Source organism: Lontra canadensis, unplaced genomic scaffold (assembly GCF_010015895.1).
Source record: "Lontra canadensis isolate GAN:19392208 unplaced genomic scaffold, GSC_riverotter_1.0 scaffold101, whole genome shotgun sequence".
Lineage (NCBI taxonomy): Eukaryota > Metazoa > Chordata > Mammalia > Carnivora > Mustelidae > Lontra > Lontra canadensis.
This window is the reverse complement of record NW_022631095.1, coordinates 5,006,897-5,029,946: the sequence shown is the minus strand read 5'-3', so window position 1 is coordinate 5,029,946 and position 23,050 is coordinate 5,006,897. Positions and strand designations below refer to the sequence as shown.

Genomic DNA, 23,050 nt, shown 5'->3' with positions numbered 1-23,050 from the left:
AAAGCAGAGTGGAGGTGTTTTTCTTTGTTGTTGTTGTTGTTTTGTTTTGTTTTATATTTTGTAGTTTCATAGTTCTGAGGAAATGAAGATTAGATTTCAGTATCCATGGGGATCAAGGGCACCCTGGTACACACAAGATTCTCAGTTGGAACACATGGAGGGCTGTGCTATAGGAACAGTAGCAAAAAATGTAGATTAAGGCTTGGCAAAACCCATCCTCAAGTTAGTTCAGTTTCTGATTGATTAAGGTGTTAGCTCTCATCCTGACTACTTTGTAGAGGACAGAGTGAAACCTCTCTTAATGAAAATAATCTCATCCAGAGCCATTGTAACTTTTCACACTTCATGTGTGGCATTCTATTAAAAATTACTAGGCAGGCTGAGAGGCAGTAAAAACAAAAGGACCAAAAACCAATGGAAAGAATATACAATAGAAATAGACCCATAGAAGATGTAGCTATTATAATGATCTGAAAGAGATTTAAAACTGCTAAGATTGATATATCAAGAAAGTATAGGCAAAGGTGGAGAAAATAAATAAAAAGAGAATTTCTCCAAATGCATTGGATTTTATTTTCTTTAAAAACCATATGAAAATTCTAGAACTTAAAAACAGAATGACCAATATTAAGAGCTCAACAAACAGACTGAAGAGAAGATTTAGATAGGTAGGTACAAAATATACAGACTCATGCACAAACAGGCAAAAAAGATGAAAGGAAATACAGATGGTAAAGAGTGAAAAATTCTGACATATATATAACTGAAGTCCTAAAAGGAAAAGAGAGATAAGGAGTGATAGTGACAAAGAATTTTCTAAAACAGATAAAAGATATCAAGCTAGAGATTCAAGGAACTCCTTGAGAGGCATTCATCCCACCCCAGAACCCAAGTGGGATAAGTACAAAGAAAACCACATCTAGACACACCACAGGAAAACTGTTGAGAACTAAAGAAAAAAAAAATACTAAGAGGAGCTAGGGGAAAAAACACATCACTTTTCAAGAGTGACAAAGCAGTGATGGAAATTGGGGGGCAACTTCATTTAAAAAAAAAAAAAGATTTTATTTATTTATTTGAGAGAGAGAGCAAGCAAAAGCAGGGAGAGGGACAAAGGGAGAGGGAGAAGCAGACTCTCTGCTGAGCAGGGAGCCCCATGCAGGGTTTGATCTGAGGACCCTGAGATCATGACCTGAGCCCAAGGCAGATACTTAATCAACTGAGCCACCCAAGCATCCTCAGGGGACATCTTTAAAATGCTGAGGGGAAAAGAAATTACTAAATTAGAACTGCTATACCCAGCAAAAATATTAAGGATAGAAGGAAGTTTTTAGGCAAACAGAAATGGAGAGAACTTGTCACTACTTGACCCACTCTTAATAGAGGAATTATTCAAATAGAAGGAAAAATTCCAGGCAGGAACACATAAACGCATATTGGAACAAGGTGTACCTTAAAGGGTAAATATGTAGGTAAATATAATGGGTATTGATTGTACAGAAAAATGATTATAAAAACTTATATGGCTTAAAATATATGCACAATTAAAATCCACGACAAAAATAAACACACAAAAAAGGGGAAGGGGTAAGTGGAAGCATAGCGTTTTAAGGTTTTGGTATTCTTGGGGAAATGGTAAAAGTAATCATTTATTTTAGAGTGTAATAAGTCAAACAGTCATGTTGTAATCTCTGACTTCTAAATGAATGTATAATTAATAAGCTAATAGAGGAAGTTAATGGCATAATGAAAATTTTTAATTCAAAAAAGGCAACAAAGAACAGAATAAGGGTTATGAATAAGTGGGCAAAAATAAATAAATAGTAAGATGGCATGTATATATCCAAATACAGCAGTAATTATACTAAATATAAATGGACTAAAACTTTTCCTGTTGAAACAAGGATAAAAGAGCCTTCTTATTTTTGGGTTAGCTGAACTCTGTGTAAAATGTAATTAACAAATATAACTGAAAAGGTAGGGTTTCCTAGAGCAAAATGTGGAAGGGGTAAGTAGCTTTCAGCTGCCAATTCTTCAGAGCTGAATTCTGACTAAAATTTGAAGGAAGAAAAGCTGTCCTTTCAGTGCTAGGGATTTTTTTTTTTTTTTTTTTTAACATGCAAGATATGAGAGCTTTGATCTTTGTTGCAAACCATTTATTCTGAGAAGACCTCTTGAATGTGCCATTAAATTATGCAAATGTAAAGCAAAGACTCTCTATGGAAGTTGTTTGAAAAGCTAAACTGCTTTGTTGTTGCAAATTGTTTTATATTCTTGCTACTAGGAGCTTAAACTCCAGCTTGTTCTTTTCACAGGAATGCCTATGGTTAGTTTTCTTCCAAACTATCAAAAAGCAAACACAACACATCTCTGTATTATTTTTCTTGTGAAGACTACATACTAGTCTCATACGAAGAACTCATTTACTATTAATACAACTTCGTCTGTCCTCTTTGGGAAATAAAAACCTTATTTTATTTCTCTATGAGAATCCCCACTCTCCCACTGCGTTTGTTGTTGTTGTTGTTGTTTGTTTGTTTGTTTTCCTTCTGAATGTATATCCATTACAAGTAGCTCCCATTTTATCTAAGACTGCATCTGTCTGATTCATCTAGTTTGGAAAATATCCTTTCTAATCGATTATTTTATATTTCCAAATTTCTCTCATCTGGGGATGTGGCTTGGAAGTAAGTGATGAAGAGTGGTTCAGTAAATCTCACCACACCACACTTCTGTTATCAGTGTTAATACTAAAATACAGAGTTGGCTGGACCACCATCTGAAGATATAAATTCCTATGTTATTACTGAATGACTTAGATGGTCTGTGGTGTAGAACAATAAGGCTAAGGCTTAGAATGGAGAAAAGCTAAAGAGATAAGGCAGGGCTGGCGTTGGGGGTAAAAATTCTGTCTTTTTCTTAGTGGCTGAAGAAATGTTCACTCACTAGGAACTTTTTTTTTTTTTTTTTTTTTTGAGTCTGTGCTGCTTGTACAAGACTCTATCACTGGAGATGCAGAGGCATTCCCAAAGAGCATATGTCTGGTAATATATTAAAAAAATGTATAGAAGAGCAACATATCAAGTGCCAAAGGAACAGGGCAAGTGGTCAATACTACAAAAATTCAGAAAGAAAATACAAATCAAAATTAAGGCAGTGAGTGAAGGGGTGGTCTTTAAAAAAGGTAAAGCTGAGATAAAATGAGGTGGTGTTGGGGAGAACTGTCTACATATGGGCGGGACACAAAACAGTTAAAGGTCCAGTAGCAGGAAAACACTTCCACTAAAAATTATTAAGCATTTAATATGTCTTTTCATTTGTCACTTACTGCAGGGAAAAAAAAAAAAAGAAGTATGACTTAATCTCTGCCTCAAGGAGTTTAAACTAGATGAGAGACAAGACAAAGAAACATATATGTCACCCGTAGAAGACAGGCCACAAGAAGTGCCAGTTCGCGGTTCAGCTATCAATTCGGAAAAAAGCAACTCTGCACAGGGCATGGGTAAAAAACAGGTGGCGGAACAAAAGAAACCAAGGTTTCAAACTCAGATGTGTGCCACAAAAAAGCTGTGTGACCTTGTGCAAGTCACAGGACACAAGTGACTTGGATCTTTCTATAAAAATGGCTTGCTAAGGTCCAACAAGACTCTCTGCTGTGGGGAGGATGAAGTCATTGTGGTGAAAGGGCTTGATATGGGTGTCTGAGTTTCCACCCTTTCTGCCCTCCTCTTTTTCTTACAGTAGGGTAAGATGTGTGGGATGCTAGCTAGAGCAACAAGGGAATCATAAGGGGAGGCAACTTCCTCCCGCCCTTTGTCCCCTCCTCACTCCCCCAGCTCTCGACCTCGGTTCTGGGAGAGTCACTGTGGAAGTGGGGTGAGGGCACAGAAGTGGGGAGGGAGGATCTACTAACTGTAAACAGACATCATCAGGAGTTCAGATCGTCTGGCCACCGGATTTCCTTGCCATACGGAAGCCACCCCACCCAAGCGCCTGTCCTCAGTTTCCCTAGCTGTGTAATGGGGATACACTCTCTCCCCTTCCCGCTATCCGCCTGACCTAACAGCGTGAGAAAGACGAGAAGGAACCCCCCAGTTGCTGGCCTCCAGGCCCATCAGGTCCTCCTCCCACTTTGGCTTTGGCCTTTTGTACCGGCCCCACGTGACCTGCCCGGCCGGCTCTTCCCTCCTGTCCCGCCCCGCCCTCCGGCCTTTCCCGGCTCTCGGCGCAGCTCTTCCCGCTCCTCGCCCGCCACCCTTCGCGCTTCCCCTTCTCCCTCCCCTTCGCCTCCCTCCCAGGCTGTTCCCGCTCCCTCCCCCAGGCAGCCGTTCCCTCGCGACGCTTCCCCTCCCCCCGCGGCTGTTCCGCCGCCTCGCCTCCCCTCCCCCCGGCCGGAGCTCACTGTCTCCAAGATGGCGGCCGTGTCAGTTTGGGGCATCTCCGCGGTCCGGCCCGGGGCCCCGGGATCCCGGTTCTCCTCCCCCCCGGTAAGTAGCCGAGGAGCCACCGGCGAGCGTCCCTGGCCGTCGAGCCCGAGGCTGAGCTGCTCCGGGGCCCGCTTCACCGCTTCGCGGGGTCGGCGGGCCGCTGCAGGCCCCGCCGCGGCCTGCGCCGCCTCCCGCTGCTCTGCGCCAGGCCTCGGGCTGGGGCGCCGAGGCCGCCCCCTCGCGCCCGGCCGGCGCCCGGCTCCCCCCACCCCGCGCCAGCGCGCCGCCCGCCGGCCCGGCTCTCGCGGGCCCAACGCCCCCGCCGCCCGTCCGCCCGCCCGCCCGCCGGGCCCAGCCCCGGGGAGCCGGCGGGTGGGCGGGCGGCGAGCGGCCCAGGCCGCGGAGCCTCGGGCTGGGCTGTGCCGGCGAGCCCGCTCTCCCTCGGGGGCGCGCCCACCGCCCCGGCCCCACCTGCGCCCGGCCGCTCGCCTCCCCAAGCCGGCCGCGGCTCCCTTTGCCCGCGCTCCCGGGCGCTCGCTCTCCGGCTCCGGCCGGGTTCGCGGAGATAAGAGCGGGGCCGAGGCGGCAAGTGGGGGTGACAGGCTGGCGGGTGTTGTGGTGCGGAGGAGGCAGCACGTGTGGTGTTGTGTCTGTCGGACTGTCAGCCCCTGTGCTGGGAGGGGAGGCGGCGGGCTGCCTGTCAACCTTCGGCCGGTTTGGCCGGGAGCTGCGGGACCTGTCAGGCTCCTGGGGCAGCCTGCGTGCCACAGACGCCTCCTTTGAACCCGCCACTGTGGAGCTTAGGATTTGGAGGAGCTGGGAAGGGGAGATCCATTGCCCTTAACTCTTTCACGTGATTTCATTGTTAACTTAGTCCTCTGGTTCTGTTTCCATCTAATGGGAATGGCGGAGCTACCCGTTGGCAAGCTGCGGGGCTGTGCGGTTTCAAGTTTTTAAAGTTTCTCGCTCTTTAAAAAGAGAGCGCGAAGATGTGTTTGGGGGTGGGGAGTGGAGATCGGGGAAGGACTGTCGGAAGCAAGTTGCACTTTCTCTCCAGCCGCGGGTGTACTTTCAGAGAGTTACGGCTCACGTCTGCAGGCGCTTTACTTTCGGGAGACCTGGAGACGCGTGAGGACCCTGGCCGGAGAGACAAGGAGTAGCTGTCATTCATTCGTTTACGTGCAAGCAGAATCAGTTAGGACGTTCGCAGCCTCTAAACTCAGATTGTAGCCTCTCGTTTAGTTTAGCCTTGATGTCTGTGTAATGAACGTTCTTGGAGTAATAATACTATGATTTCTGTCCTCTGGAGACTCTCACCAAAATGAAGCATAGCTCTCTCAGGGGGGCTTCTTTTTAGTCAGCTAATTTAAAAATAAATCTTGGCTCAGGTTTGAGTGTTTACTTCAGTCTTTTTTTTCCTATTAGAGTTAATAGGACTGTAGCTTTCCTGATATCTGTTAGTTTTCCTTTTGATCTTAATGTCAGTCTTAATAATTGCTGCGGGAGCCATTTTTCTGTCATTGTTTATGTTGTAATGTAAATGCTCTTCAGAATAAGAGCAGACGTTCTAAAAAAAAACAAATTATTTTTTGGAAGCAAAGAAGCTAATTTGATTCAGAATTCATTATTTTGGTGATTTTCAAAAAGACCTGTTTCTGCCAAATTCTTTTGTTTGAAAGAATATTGACTTTGATCCTGGAGAGGAAATGTATTTATGTGCTTGTGTTTTACTCATTAATGTACATTTCAGGTCAGCAATCTTGAATCTGTGAGATCTCTTTAAACCTGACAACAGGCAATATAATACATTTGATATGTAGTGTGTGCATTTTTGAACCCAGTGATTCTGGGCATTTCTCACTTCTAGTTTCTCTATCTGTAGCTTGGTTATGAACGTTTTGACAGTTTCTCCCTTCAGTTTATTGAATATTGGTATTTTAGTTCAGTTTAGGACAAGCTGTCAGCATGTAATTCTTAAAACTTGAATGAATTTAGATTTTAAAATTCTGAAGGACTTTTCTTACTTGACTTTCAATATTATTTTTGTTTCCATTTGGAATGTTTACAGTAATATTGTACATACAGTATGAACTTGATCTGTGTAAATTGCATATTTTGTTTCTTATATAAAATAGTTAAAATTTTCTCAATGGTTTTTTTGCCTAATTGACTTTTTATGCAGTTTGAATGTCTGGAATTTTGAAAGATGAAAGATTCACTCTTATTTCATTGCAGGATTCTTTCAACTAATCCAGATACTTGTTGAAGTGCTGAATAGGTTCTTGGGGAAAGATGTCGAGGAAGAGTTTCAGTTCATAGACTGGTGAGCAGAGATTGTGGAGTACAGTATAGTCAGCACCCTCCTGCTAAGTTGTAGCCCAAGGTCATTCATAGTATATCTCATCTTGTTTCCTCATTGTATCCTAATTATTCATCTTTTTTTTTTTTTTCTTTTTTACCCCAGTGGTTCACATACGTAATTGTTTTTGGAATGTTGATAGAAACTCGTTAAAACAAGTAAACACTTGGTATTTGATTATTTTTAAAGACTAGGATGTCTCAGTTACAGCTTATTTATGAAATGGGACTTGATAGAAAACTGATCTTGTTTGTTTTTCAGGCATAAGATGCACATTTTTCTGCTGGGAAGGAGATGTTCTTGAGTTCTAACAACTTTATGAAGAGACCCATGTGTGGTGCTGTTGAGAAGTTTATTGGGAAATTTAAAGACATTTCAAATAACAGGTTGTTTTGGTTTCTAAAGTGGAAGTGAGGAGGCTCTCTGTTTTGTGAAAGGAGAAAGGACTCAGGCCAGAAAACTTGTATGCTATGGTTAACTGGTTCCCAGCCTCCGAGAATGTTGTTTTCCATGGTGTAAAACTTACTCAGCATCAGGATAAGGGATAACGACTCTATGGATATACAGAATCCTTCACCATGGTAAAACTCGCTAACCCGCTGTATACGGAGTGGATTTTGGAGGCCATCAAAAAAGTGAAGAAGCAAAAACAGCGTCCTTCAGAAGAAAGGATATGCAATGCAGTGTCTTCATCCCATGGCTTGGATCGTAAAACTGTTTTAGAACAATTGGAGTTGAGTGTTAAAGATGGAACAATTTTAAAAGTCTCCAATAAAGGACTCAATTCCTATAAAGATCCTGATAATCCTGGGCGAATAGCACTTCCTAAACCCCGAAACCATGGAAAATTGGATAATAAACAAAATGTAGATTGGAATAAACTGATCAAGCGGGCAGTTGAGGGCTTGGCAGAGTCCAGTGGCTCAACTTTGAAAAGCATTGAACGTTTTTTGAAAGGTCAGAAGGATGTGTCTGCATTATTTGGAGGCAGTGCTGCCTCTGGCTTTCACCAGCAGTTACGATTGGCTATTAAACGAGCCGTTGGCCACGGCAGACTCCTTAAAGATGGACCTCTTTATCGGCTCAGCACTAAAGCAACCAGTGTGGATGGGAAAGAGAGTTGTGAGTCTCTTTCCTCTTTACCTCCAGTGTCACTCCTTCCACATGAAAAGGATAAGGTAAGGGTGGCATATGTATCAGTGTTCATAGAGCTGTAGATAATAGCATGCTGCAAAGTCACATTTCTAAGAAGTTATATAGGAGTTACCTTCAGGTTTTGTGTTTGGGGACTCATGGAATGATCACTTCTGGTTTTTTATTGGTGAGTTGTTAGAATTCATAGCTGCCAGTTGTCCTTCTACTTAGAAATATTTGACGCCTGAGTGTGTTGATGTACCTAAAAGAACAGATTTAGATAAGAATTTAACAGTTAGAACATATTTAGATAAGCATGCAACTTTGAGGCTGTTGTAAGTTCTTATAATGTCTTATACCTGGAAGTTGATGAGCCCTTCTGAATGTTGGAGGCTTGGATTTGAAATAAGCAGGTGACTCTAAGAACCTCTTTTCCTTTTTTTCTTTTTGTTGCACATTATCATTAGGCAGGAGTGAGATTGATTCTCCTGACCCATAGTAGTAGCTAAGGATTTTCATCAGTTCGTATTTCTGTTGTATTCTAACTTTCTGTCATGTATCTTTGCATAGGATGAAGTCTTAAGTGTTATTGTTTATGGCAGGTGTAACTACATGGGTCAGAAATAAAGTACCCTTTATTCCTAAAGTTCTGTGGAGTTGTGAGTTTTGATACACAGTGGTATACCTTACTGTGTTCTGTATGTCATGCTGTTGTTTTGTGCAGTTGAAAGTACACTAAGAAACAGCAAAATTTGGCCCTTAAATAAATATTGGGGGATGAGAATTTTGTTAGTAGCAGTTTTTTTTACATAGACGTAGCGTCTTAGCTGTAAATTTATTTCAGGTGTTCTGAATGTAGTTCTGGGGAAAGTGGTAGTACTGATGCACACTAGTACATAGTGTAGTCAAATAATCTTTGTCTTGCCTAAGACCAGGGAAGCTACTTCTAGGATGAGGAGATTGTGAAGTTAACATTGAATGTATTTAAAAATATTTGAGATTCAATCTAAATTTATTGCGTTAATAGCCCACCTATAGATTTTTGTTTAAATAGCTATTGAAAATTAACAGTATTTTTCTTTGATGAAGTTTTTAGAGATATATTTTAGGGTTGTTTTCCCTGTGAACTTTGAAATAGAAACATTATCTTACTGTTATTACCCTTGAAATGATTCTGATAGAATGGTTCTTTGTCATTTGAGCATTTATTAAAAGTGTGGTATTAAAAATTCAAGCTGGCCAAGTAACTAAAATGCTTTATTCTGTAGTTCAGTCCTATAGAACTCCTACTGTAAGAATTGTTTCTTGATCCCATATGGCTGAAGTTAAAAGAAGTACAATGATTGATTCCTGAAATTGTTACCAAATGATCTGTAGGTTAAACTACATGGAAACAGGAAATAATTGATAGTTTATAATGAATTCAGTGTTCTATCTGTGAGTATTATATACATTATAAATTCTTGTTAGAACACCTGGGTGCTTGCTTTTATTATAGTTTCCCTTGCTTGAATTAGATATTTCAATTTTTAAGAATATTAGTCCTACATAAAATGACAGTTTTGCGTATTTTTAAAAGGTAGCTAATATAGTACACTATAGAATGGCTCTGAGGCCTATCACCCTAGGATTTTACTTTTGAAAGGGACCTTGAGAGCCATCTAACCAACAATTCTTACTTTGTAGCTGATCTGAGACCTACATTTAAAAAAAGTTTAATTCAGTAGAGATTTGCTGGTTTACTTTGGTTAGAAATATCTTTTTGGTTATGTAACTGTAATATTATAGTGTTATTAACCAAAGTATCTAAATTTGGAGTATACATTTAGGAAAATTGAGTTTCATTGAATGGAGACTTCTACATATGTGTACTGGTCTGAATTGAAGACTAATTTTATAATATCTATGAAATTAGAGTTGGTGAGATCTCCTATATATTTTTAAACAGTCCTATTTTCAGTAGTGATTTTCCTCAGTGCTTCCCCCAAGGATAGGAAAAACTCACATTCCAAATGATAATACAGTGAAGAATTATTCCTTCTCCGAACAGATCGTATGTTTACTCTTTACATTGTTTTTTTAATCTACTTTCTTTCCTCTTTTTAAAATTGATTGGTTTGCTATTATGAACCTAGGTATTCTGAAAAAAATTAGAGTGTATTCAACAGTGATGGAGAAAGAAGAGTGTAGGCCAGGAGTAGTTTAACTTTTAGGCCTTAATTAATTTAGCAAATGGCTATTGAGCACCTATTGGGGGCCAGACACTCTCCTTAGAACCCACATGGCATTATTTCAAGTTCCTCTTTATTTTTATCTATATCAATTTTAACTTTTATTTCTTTGGGATAGCAAACTTTGGAAGGAACTGTAAAACTGTATGTTAGATTATCAACAACTGAGTGGTTTTTGCTACTTCTGTTGGGATCAGCTGTGTAGAAATAACTGTATTTTTAAGAGTTTGTGAACACACTTGAAGTTACTTGTGTTTTCATGTTGATAAATAGTGAGGAAAATCCATGGGATACTGTGATGTAAACGTTTTATCCATGTTGTAAGGGGAATTTCTGAGCTAGCTTTAGTATAGTGGTACTTTATGATGAATTCGTTTAAATTGATGTGTTTACCATGTGCCTGGCATTACTTTAAAGCTTTACATATAGTAACTTTTTAAATTCATACAACTCAATGTAGTAGGTACCGTTATCTTACAGGTGAAGAAACTGAGGCGTAAAAGAGGTTTAGTAATTTCTCCAAGTCACAGAGATATTAGTGGCAAAGCTAGGATTTGAACTTGAGTAGTCTGGCTCCAGTCTTTATAACAGCTATATCTGCTGCCTCTTGGGAGTTGTTACATATAATTCCTGTCGCTGCCATCAAGTACACAATTGTGAATGTTCTTAGTGTTAACTTCATAGCACATTCTTTAATTACATTATTTTTGTATAATTTTATATTTTTAATATTTTTATATTATATTATTATTGCTATATTATAGTTATGTTACATTCTCTAATTATTTTATTTTTTTTTTTGAAAGATTTTATTTATTTGACAGAGAGAGAGAGATCACAAGTAGGCAGAGAGGCAGGCAGAGAGAGAGAGGGGAGGAAGCAGGCTCCCTGCTGAGCAGAGAGCCTGATGCGGGACTCGATCCCAGGACCCTGAGATCATGACCCGAGCTGAAGGCAGAGGCTTTAACCCACTGAGCCACCCAGGCACCCCACATTCTCTAATTATATTATCTATCCTTATTTTCCCCTACCTCCACCCCTTCATGGTTTGTGTCTCTTTTTCTTTATCATAGACTGGATTTTAAAACTGGCTTTGAACAGTGAAAAGAATGTATCAGAAACCAGAGATTATGAAAAACCTAGTTATACCCGAGGTCCATAAAAAAATTGTTTTGTCTACATGATATTCTGTTTTATTTTTTTTCTTGAGGATAATGTCTGTGCTTACTTTCATTTTATCTGTTACTGAAGTTTTTTGATGATCATTCTGGAGTTTGTTGCATGGCTGTAATAGAGTGCTTTCATTTGGGGATTCAGAATGTTGCTTTCCCTTGAATTGTGGCATATAGGTGAGGGTGATAGTGTGAAACTGGCTTAAATAACAATTGGCCCCTTGCAAATTTCTTCCCTTTTGAAATACAGATTTTACTCTAGGATAATTTGTTCATTTGTTTCATTTATTCATATTCATTTGGGAAACATTTAAGATGCCTACCATAACAATGAATTTCAGATTTAGGTCTTGTTGAGGATTAAAGCAGAGAGAGGTGAAATATTTTTGGGATTCTTTTTTAGTTTATAAAATGTAACTTTTAGTTTTTCACAGTCATTGTTGTTCAGAACAATTAAGTGTTGTCAATCCCTGAAAAATAATGATCTGTTTCTTGTGTGAGGCTGTATTATTTGAAATTGTGATGATCTGTATCTTTCGACAGAGTCTTGGAAGGAACCTTTTCAGGAATAATTTTCACCTTGATTTCAAACTTCTCTGGGTTCATTTTAACACAGAAAAATGTACTTGAATATATATAGCTTATGTTCCATATTACTAATCCAGAAAACTATACTCTTGTGATAATCAGCCACATCATTAAAGTGTGATTCTGTTGAGTAGTGTTGTGGAACAGAATTATAATTTGCCAAAGCATTACAGTTGGAAAGGGTAGAGAAAGTATTGTCAACTAATGTTATTGTTTAGTTTATTACCCAGCTAGGTACCCTGGAGGAGAAAGATCAAGTGATAAATTTATAGCCTTTTAAAATAAGTTCTATCTCAATGCAGTAAACTCTTAGTAGAATCCAAATTATTTTGTTACTGGAATTTGATATTTTAAATTCACAGAATAAGTGGAGCTTTGATGTAGAATTTGAGTGGAAATATGTTTTCAAGTTACCGAGTTAATAATAAAGTTTTGATTTTGCTATTTGGAAATGGCCTTTATAGTAAAATTGATGCTACATCATTTTTTTGGTGACTCTAAATGTTGTGGGCCTGGAGGAGAAGCTGGCTAGAAATAAAAATTTGTTACTAACAAGTTATTGAGGTAGATTAAATATAATTAGGAATTGACTTTGTCTCAGCAGACTTATTCTTATTTAAAAACTCCAGAATTTTAAAAGTAACTCAGGCAGAGATATATTTGTAATGCAATACAATCAACTATGCAGGCAATTTTTGGTCTTCTGTTTAGCTTATGAACTGTGTGTGTTTGGTTCATTTTCAGCCCATGACACACCCTGAAAGAAAATTTGAGCTACTGAAGCAAACCTTTGGTTTGCCATTGCTAATCAAAACTTCTATACCCAACCAATGCACGCAAGCTAGACACTTTTCTTGTACTTTTGACAGTAGCACTTACCTGTACTGACTACTAATAAATTGATGAAATAAAGGGAAGAAATTAATTAAGATGCCAGATACTATAAATTGCTTTGGGAATAGGGATCTAGAGGATGTAACCATCTTGACCTTTCTTTGCCCTTTATCAGTAGGCCAAGGGAATGTAAGCAGTTGCTTATAGAAACCTATTAATAGCTAACATTTGTTGAGGGCTAACAATTTGTTGAGTACTGTTCAGAGTGCTTTAACATGTTTTCTTATTGAAGTCTCAGAGAATTTTACATGGTTAAATTTTATAGGTGTAGTATATTTATGTAATAGCTACTTAATATTTAATAATATAGGTTTTCATTATGGTTTCTCATAAAACACCAAATAGAAAATGAATGTATGCAAAATGCATTATCTTATCCATGCTGCCTGTTTTTTATTTAGTTCATCCTGACACACAGGCCAGTACTTTTTTACATTACACTTATCTTTAATATTGTGAAAGCACATAGATAATAGGACTTTTTCTCTTCCTATGTGGAGTATTGGAGAAAGTATATTTTCTACACTGACTTGGATTTTAGCTATATAAGAGAACTGAATCTGGTTGCCAGGTTGGTTAAAATAGAATTGGTTTTTTTGTTTATTTTTCGTGAACTGGCAAGTGTTAAAATTACAATAACGAATACTTCTGGTGTTCTGATTTAAACATTTTTAAAGAAACAAATGAATTTTTTCGTGTAGTGATTGTTGAGCCTCCTTTGGTAAAGTTGTTTACCAGTTGGCTACTCATGGGTGGAGTCAGTTCACAAAGGATCTGCCTCAGATGAATTAGACCTGTAGTGAGTTCACCCTTCTGCTTTTCCCAGCTGGAGCAGGATTAGGACTCATGGAGCTGCAGCTGGTTCCCAGGAAAATCTAGGCTGTTTTTTCTGGTGTTTTCCTTTGACAGGAAAGTCATAGTTCCCAACAGATGGCTTTCATCAGCACTGTACATAACTCTGTAAATTCAAGTCCAAAGAATTACTTTCAACTTCATTAGGGAACAGGTGAAGAAACAGTTTGTAGTATGGCACTATTTGGTTAAGGGTTGAAATTAAGCATGGAGATTATAGTAGTGTAGCATTTAGATTTGCAGAATGCTATTGTAGGTCAAAATAGTTTTTAACGCCAGCAATTAAATAAAGAAAAAGACTTGCTAAGAAAAAGTAAATTTGGCTGTGGTGTTGAGTAAGGTGTATTTTATAATTGGATTATATTATGTTTACAAAGTATAGATAAATTCTTTGAAAAAAGAATTGAATCTTACACATTTTACAGAATTTTGAGCAAGTAGCAGTCTTGGTAACAGTGTTTCTAATCTTATTTCACAAATAGAGAAATTGAGGTCCCAAGAGACTTGAGTGTCTTGTTCAGTCCCACATAGTAAGCTAATCTGGGAGAAAGTGGTCAGACCCTTCTCAGTTCTTTGCTTTTCATCATTAAGTGTAGTACTGCTTAAAAGTATTAGAGAGCAATGAATATAAAATAATGTATTGCTTAATGGAAACCATAGAATAAACCCTGGGCTAGAGAATTTTGGTGGTTTTTATAACCACAAATATGTAAAACAGTTTGTTTCAGTGTTTGAAGATAGCTATACATTCTTGAAAGTTGAAACAGTTTTTAAAAAATTTTTTTGAAAAGATTGCTTTCTTATGGCTCTAATTAGAAGAGTTAGAAAGTTGTATTTTTTTTTTTTTTTTTTTTTTTTTTTTTTTTTAAATACTAGAAAATGTTGATACCTTAGTGCTGGAAGGGAAAGTAAATACTCCTTGAATTTTGGAAAAAAAAAAAAAAAGGTCTGCTTATAGTTAAGTCTGATTTTCAGAAAGTCTATATAACATAGACCTCTGAAGGACTTGGATAATTGCTTAGAACTTAAAAAATTTAGGACTGAGGGGCACCTGGGTGGCTCAGTTGGTTAAGTGTCTGCTTTCAACTCAGGTCATGATCCCGTTTGGGATCAAGCTCTGTGGTGGGCTCCTTACTCAGCCAGAGCCTGAGTCTCTCCTTCTGCCCCTGCTCCTGTGCTCTTTCTCTCTCACTCACTCTCTCAAATAATAAATAAAATCTTAAAAAAAAAAAAAAATTAGGACTGAGATAGAAAGGTACCAGCCTTTCTATTAAGTAATGAAGTAATTCTTATCAAAGACATCAGGTATGGGGAGATAAAAATGTAGGGTCTATGATTCATTGTTATGTATATATAGAGTCTTGGTTCTGGGTGATTTGTAATAGTAAACCTTAAGAAAAGGTAGCAGATAATAGATTATGTTTGTCTTTTTTGGTCATTGTGACAGTTCATCTCTGCATTACTTTTACTTTGTGGTAAAATTTAGCAACTACATTAGAATAATGGCAAAAAAAAAGGTTAAGATTGGGAACAGTTATTTATAAAATGATTGGGTGTTTTAAGATTATTGGTAAATGATGTAGAAAGAAAACCTGGGAGCTAAAAAGCTTAAAATCTTTGTGTGAAAGAAGACAGCTGATTCTTTGCCATTTACCTTTTGTGCAGAAGAGGTAGATTCTGGGGGTGGGGGGTGTTATCATGCTTATATTATAGGCCGCTTTTTCCTCCAGGGAGTCGTGAACTGTAGTTGACCTGGAAAGCTGCTGTTAAGTGTTGGTTTTCAGTTCTTTCTGCTTAGTAGAGTGCAGGTTTTTTTTTTTTTCTTCATTGGCTATAGTGAAGCATTTAACGCCTGAGTTTTCTAGAACCTGTAACAGAACCCTTAGAAACATTATTACATTTTTTGTGTGTGTTAAGTGTGATGCTGTGCTTTAAGATGGTTTTTCAACTTTTCTATTGAGGGCATCTTCAGAAATCTGATTTAGGATTTAGATCCTCTTTTATCATTTTCTTGCTTTAGTTATTTCATTTCTTCTCATGCCAGTCAATTTTTCTTTAAATTCATAACATAAATCTAAAGTCCTGTTCTTTCTAAGCAGTGGTTATTGACACTATATCCACTTTAGAACAACCCAAGGAGCCTCAAAAAATAAACACCAAACCACTTAAATTAGAATCTAGCAGATTTAGGGGGCCCAGATTTCAAGTTGTTTTGTTTTGTTTGTTTTGAGGTCTCCATGCGCATGGAATGTATAGCCAAGGTTGAGAACTAGGCTCTAACAGAACTGGCTGCGGGACTCAGGGGACAAAAGCAGCTACTTTTATCTAATCACTGCAATTCAGACAAATAAATGAAACTACATACTTCACATCCACTCCCATGAACATACTTTGACTGAAACCAGGATAGTGTACTCATGGAAACCTCTAAGTTTGTTTGTTTGTTTGTTTGTTTTAATTATTTATGTATTTGACAGAGAGAAACAATTAGAGAGGGAACATGAGCAGGGGGAGTGGGCAAGGGAGAAGCAGGCTTCCCGCTGAGCAGGGAATCTGCTCTAAGGCTCAATCCCAGGACCCTGGCATCTTGACCTGAGCTGAAGGCAGAGACTTAATGATTGAGCCACCCAGGCCACCCCCCCCCCCAGCCATTTTGTTTTATCTTACTTAGCATGAGTGCCCTAATCTTCCACCTTTCTCCCTGCCCTTTTTTTTCACCAGGATCTCATATGGCATTATTTTGGAGAAGGTTCCATGTGTGAGTTTGATAAGTGCCCCTCTCCCACCACTCTAATGGTTTTCTTCTAATTGCTTGGCCTTACGGTTTATCACCTCATTCAAGCTTTACTCCTCTAATTGGCAAACCCCAGCCTTGACATTAAGGCAACAGTTTTTCTCTCCCTACTCCTAAATGGGACTGTTTATCATTTTGAAGAAGATTGCACAACCATGTGGTGGGATGCCACTTACGAATTTGTGGCCTTTAATCAGTTCTGCTTTGGGATGTATGTCTATCATCTGTTCTCCCTGCAGCAGTTCAGTTCTCATTGTCAGCAGACACTCCCATATTCTACTTCACAGCATAGAATCTCTCTGGCCATATGAGCTCATTCAACTTATACTGCCCTACACTAACCTAAATATGTCTGTACTTACTTTTGTCCCCCTTTGCTACCTTTTCAGAGGATATAAAAGAAAGTGTCTTGTCCAGAGCTCATCTCTCAATGTTTTCTCCTGTCTCAGGAGCCTTGGCCCATCAGTAATGTTCCCAGTCTTTCCACTCTTTGCTCCTTGACATGGGGAAGTCTCTCCTATCAAGTTAGAATGAAAACAAACAGAAACACTGCTGGAGATGTGTACATCTACACCCGATCTCCTTTCCTTCATTTTGAAACTTCTTGAAAAAAAAAAAAAAGTCTGTATTCATTCCATATCTGTTGAAACCTGCCCTTTGGTCCTAGAGCACCATTGGAAACAGTTCCTGTGTACAGTTTTCGGTCTTTGTTACTTGACTTTTCAGCAGCATTTATGCTTGTGGACCATTCTCTCCTCTTTTGACTTTTGGGATAATTCTTTGCTAGGTGTCTTCCCTGTTCTCTTTCTGGTAATTCATTTTCAGCTTACTGGCTTTTTTTTTAATCTTTTGCCTGAATTTTATATGTTGGATTCCCTAGGGTTCTGCGTTTTTGTTTTGTTTTGTTTGTTTGTTTGTTTTGAGAGGGAGGGGTGAGGGAGGGGCAAAGGGAGACTCTTTTAAAAAATTATTTGAGGGTGAGAGCATGTGGACTTGCAAGGGGAGGGGCAGAAGGGGAGGGAGAGGGAGAATCTCTCAAGTGGACTAGGAGTTGAGTGTGGAGCCCCTTGTGGGGCTTGATCCCACCATCGCCAGTTCATAAACTGAGCTGAAACTGAGAGTCGGATGCTCCACAGACTGAGCCATCCAAGTGCCCCCCTAAGATCCTTTCTTTGCTTGCTTTTTGTTTCAACCTTCTGAGTTCTCTCTAGACTTAACTTCCACTGTACTGATGACTAAATTCATAATCCAGATCTCTCTTTTGAGTTCTGGGCTTGTATAACCCACAGTGTAGTGTCTTTTAGTCACTTCAAATTTGTAATGACCCAGACGGACTTTATCACCTTCTAACTTGCTCTTTTGATTTCTTACTATGGTACGGGACATTGCCATTGACTCAGATTCCTAAAAGAAACTTGGTGTCATCTTCTGCACTTCACTTTTACTTCTTTTGGATTCAGTTCTGGTCCATTCCCAATCTTTTCTACTTCTTTAACATCTCTTTTAATTAACTTCTCCATTCCAGCTGCTACTCTTAGTACAGGTCCTTGTCATTTCTCTCCTGTTTTACCTTAGTAGTTTCCTCACTGGTGTTCCTTCCTCCGGTGTCATCTCCCTCCAGTTCATATTTTTGCCAATAATGATCCTATTAAGAAGTGATTAAGAACATAGGCTCGAGAACCAGACCATCTGGGTTTGCATCCCATGTAGGCACCACTTGCTTTATGACCTTGGGTAATTTGCTTAATCTTTCTTAGCCACATTTCTATAAAATGGAGATGATATGGTGTGTATCTCATAACGAAGTTCCAAAGTTTTAGTGAGTTAATGTACATCGTGTTGTCTAATAGTGCTTTGTGTGATGATGGAATGAATGTTCTGTATCTTTGCTCAGTACCCTAGCCAGTGGCCATATGTGGCTATTGAGCTCTTGAAATGTGGCTGGTTGATGAAGAACTGAATTTAATTTAATTGTAATTTAATTGAAATAGCCATATGTGGCTAATAATTACTGGACAATACAGAATACAGAAAATCCAGTGCTCTATAAATGTTAGCTATTACCATCTTTCTGAAGTTCAACCTACTCCTCTGCTTAAAATCCTTCAGTACCAAATTCTTTGGCATAGTGTATGTAACTTTAACCCAATTTGTACCGTCGTGTTGCTCCAAACTTGTCTACTGCTACTTCTTTATATGCCCTCTGTGTTCCGCTGTGCTAGTGGTTTTCAAAGTGTTGCCCTAGGGACCAGAAGTAGCAGTAATGTCACCTGAAAATGTTTGAAATGCAAATTCTTGGGCCATATTCCAGGCCTACTGAATCACAAACTGGGGGTGGGGTCCAGCAACTTGCATGTTAATAAGCCCCAGCTGATTCTGATGCATGCTGAGGTTTGAGACCCACTGCACATTCCAAACTACTTGTAGTTCCTCAGAACCACCTTGTTTCTCTTGCTCCTGTTTTTCTCATATCTGGAATGATTATCCTTTATCTTTTCTTCACCAGTTAGCTCTTATTTAACCTTGCAGGCTTAGTTTAGGCATATCCTCTTTCTGTTTCTTTCTTCATTATTGCTCATCCTACTTCCAGGTTGACTTAGCTCTCTTCATGCCCTTGATATCCCATACATGCCTCCTTCATGGTCCATGTTACATTGTATTGTTGCTTTAGCCTGTCTCCTACTAGTGAATTTAGGATCTTGTTTTTCATCTTTGTACTCCTGTCTGTCTGGCACGATGTTTGGTATGCTTTGCAAGTATTTATGGAACATATTCAGGTGCCAGCACAGTGATTAAGTCCTGAGTAAAGGAGATACAATCTCTAATTAACATACACAATGGTAAGTGCTCTGTTGGGGTAAAACCTAGTTTTGTCGAAAGGCAGAGGAGGGCGTGGGGAAAGTTAGGGAAGTCTTCTCAGAGGAAGTCATGAGTGAGAGGTTTGTGAGGTGGGGAAGCAAATGGGTGGGGTGGGAAAGAGAGTGGTTCCTGCGGAGGGAACAGCACGTACAGGGGCCTAGAAGCAAAACATTGTAGGCCCATAATAAATATTTGATTGGGTATGAATAAAAAGCCAGATCACATGTCTAACTTTTAGATCTTGGATTTGGAGTCACTACCCTCCACAGCAAACATTAGTTAGCATTTTATATGTTTCTGCATTTTGCTAGCAGCTTTTTTTTTTTTTTTTTTAAGATTTTATTATTTGAGAGAGAGAGTGCCCAAGCAAGGGGAGGGGCAGAGCGAGAGGGAGAAGTAGACTCCTCACTGAGCAGGGAGCCCGGCTGGGGCTCCATGACCTGGGTGTCCATCCCAGGACTCTGGGATCTTGACTTGAGCAGAAGGTAGAAGCTTAACCAACTGAGCCACCCAGGCATCCCTACATATGTAACTTTCAATAAAAACTTACCTTTCTTTGAATGCTTTACAAGTGGGTTGGCTTTGTTATCTATTAACTTTGAAAGAATAATAAAAATAACACAATTTTTTGTCCTGCTAACTTCAGTTAAACAGAGAACTCGTAACTTCAGCAAAGAAAACTAGAGAAAGAAAAAGGAAAATAAAATATTTTTCTCAAACTTCATTTGGGTGGTGTAATTGTGTTTCTGAAGTGTTTCACAGATTATAAAGAATTTTGCCTTCACATATGTCTTCTTTTGCTATAATACTTTTGTAGTAAAGTAGGCAGTCCAGGTGTTACGATTGCCAGATTTTCTGTATACGGAAGTATATGATTGGTTATAGGAATAAATGGAATTACAGTCCTGGTTTCTTTCAAGCCCAGTACTCCTTTTGGTACATCAGGCTGCCCCTTGTTCATGAAAATGACAGGCATTAAAAAAGTTGCTGTCCTTTACCATTTATACCATTTATTAGGTACATCTGTTCAACCATTTATGAGGTCATACGTGTTATTAATCTTTGTATCCAGATCCTGACACTTTATAAGATGCTCAGAAAATGTTTGTTGAATTGAAACTGTCAGGTTTAAAATGAAGGGAAAATGATAGAAATCAAGTTTGTTTTTTTTTTAACTGTTAACTCTCTTTAAACTTAGAGGCTAACCCATTTATTCTCAAAATTTATAGCCTTTGTAGATTAAAAAGAGAGATAGTGGTTCAGATGTTTTCAGCAAATGTTTGATACCTTAACTAAAAAGTCCCATTTGTCACTTCCTTCGAGGTAATATTTGTTCTCTGTTACCCATAAAGTATTTTTAAAACTTCAAGACATTGTGTTTGCCCAGTAGATAATATATTCATTAGTATGTACAATTCAGAAGGTGCAAAAGAGTTCTTCTAACTCCTCTTCCCCAGTTAAGTAGTTCCCCTCCTAGATGGCAGCCAATGTGTTTGGTTTCTACCTTCCAGAGAGATTCTCTGTATATATAAGTAATCACTTTTATATATGCATTTTTTCCTACAGTTGATAACATACCTTCACATACTGTTCTGCACCTTGCCTTGTTTTTCTCCCGACTTGTTTTTCTCCTCCTCAGTAACCTCCTTTGTGCATTATTTTAAGATTTGTAAGTTCGTAAAAGTGGCATAATCGGGTCAAAGAATGTGTATGCCTTTGTAATTTTGGTATTTCTAAATTCTCTCCATAGAGATTTACCAGCAGTGCATTTTTTGCCTACACCCTTTGCACCAGTGTTACCAAACTTTTTGATTTTTGGCAGTCTGATAAATGAAAAATCATTATCCATTTTTGACTTTTTTGCTTCTCATCGGAGTTTGTTCTTCTGTCCTACCTAGGGCCCAGAGACAACCTCTGATCTGTATTCTACTACTAGTCTCTCTTAAGCCTGATTACCTAAAAGCATAAAATTCTTAGAGGTAATCAGAAATGTGTTGAGTTTCTTTTTAACTGTTACATGTGGCTTGAGAAATATCTAGGTCTTTTTTGCTGGGTCTCCCTTGTAAGCCTGTAATGACCTCTCTCTTGCAGTGGCCTATACTGTTAGATTTCTGACCTATAGAATGATCCTTCACCCACACCCCCAAATCTTAAGTTTGTTGCTTTTGTACTGATGGTGGGGAAAACCTATTCAGTAGATGATTTAGTATGTTCTTGTTTGTCAGTCTTTTTAAATGCATGTATTACTTGTATTTGAAAACTTACATAATTTTGAATAAATATGTGCTAGGTATTTAGGTCACAATTACCCTTTAAGGAAAATTGTCTATTTTATAGATGAACTAACAGCTCATGGAGGTCAAGTGATTTGCGCAAGGTATTGGAGCTAAAATATATGTGCTAGAATGTAGAGGCTAGTGGTAGTCATAAGAAAAAAAAACACTATGAATTTAGAGTTGAGAAAAACTGAAATACTGGTAAGTTGGTGCATTAGTTTAAAGTTCTTTGTGAATTATTACAAAACTAATTCTGATTAGTTCGGGGCTTATATAAGAATAGTTACAGATCTCAGCCTCATCGCTTGTTGTTTGATCTTTAAGGTACTTTATCTTCCATGAGTGTCAGTTTCCTTTTCTGTAAGAGGGATAGTAATAGTACCAAAATTACCAAATTCATCAAGCATCAACCTTTTTGAAGATTATTTTTAGCCCAAGCAGGTCATAGCTAAAATGTTTTTTAGCCTTTGCTTTCAAAAATAAACAGCAGGAAGTAGTGCTGACTTCCCCCTCTTTTCTCCAGTGAAACAACAAAACAAATCAATTTACTAATCCACAAAATAATTGCCATTGTAATTTGAAAATTATTTGAAGTTTTCATGAACACGTATCAATTTTAACGGGACATAAAAACAGATACCTAGATATTTAAAAAGTGTTTTTCATATGCTTTATAATCCATTTAAATTAGGATGGGCATTCTCTGGTCATATTCCTTTGGAATAGGCAAAATATTTGAGTAGTCCCTGCATTTGGTCCTATTTTTTAGTAAGTGTTCCTCCCCCCCCCCAAAAAAAACCAAAAAAAGCAAGTACCCCCTTTGTCGAAGTTGTCACATAGGTCTTTATTTTGTATCTTGAAGCTCAGAATTAAGGTAAGGATGAAGCCTTAAACTGTTGTTTTTCCCCATGCAAAGTGCCCTAGCTCATGTTGGGAATCAGACTAACAACTTTAATATAATTAAGTACCCTCTTGTATAGTACTGTTCCTCAAATTGTCATCTGGGAATCTTGTTAAAATACAGTTTTAGGTCTTTGGTGAGGCCTGAGATTTTGTATTTCTAACAAGCTCCTGAATATTCCACTGCCGAGCAGAATACACTTTGAGTAATAAGTTTCTGTAGGATTGCATCTCTTTTACTCCTTTTTTTTTAAATTATTTATTTATTTGACAGATAGAGATCACAAGTAGGCAGAGAGGCAGGCAGAGAGAGAGGAGGAAGCAGGCCCCCTGCCGAGCAGAGAGCCGGATGTGGGGCTTGATCCCAGAACCCTGGGATCATGACCTGAGCTGAAGGCAGAGGCTTTAACCCACTGAGCCACCCAGGCGCCCCATCTCTTTCACTCTTGACTGTCTTAAATCATATGCTTATTTTCAGACATGCACTCAGCAGATTTCCACAGAATATCTGTTTCCCAGGTGCTATGCTAGGTACTGAGATTATATATAAGAGGGATGCTAGAT

General features: G+C 38.8%; 1 protein-coding gene across 3 annotated transcripts in view; it reads left to right on the top strand.

The window, feature by feature from the left end:
- Positions 1 to 4,376: 4,376 nt before the first annotated feature.
- Positions 4,377 to 23,050, top strand: part of KAT6A (lysine acetyltransferase 6A) — a 112,685-nt gene continuing 94,011 nt past the window's right edge. For 2 of the 3 annotated variants that reach the window (XM_032838038.1, XM_032838036.1), the window contains exons 1-2: positions 4,377 to 4,487; positions 7,048 to 7,964. In XM_032838038.1, coding sequence (XP_032693929.1) covers positions 7,365 to 7,964 — 600 coding nt within the window. In that variant the 5' untranslated portion in view covers positions 4,377 to 4,487; positions 7,048 to 7,364. Of the gene's footprint in view, positions 4,488 to 6,662; positions 6,751 to 7,047; positions 7,965 to 23,050 lie in introns of all 3 variants that reach the window. The other variant, XM_032838037.1, reaches the window with a different exon arrangement.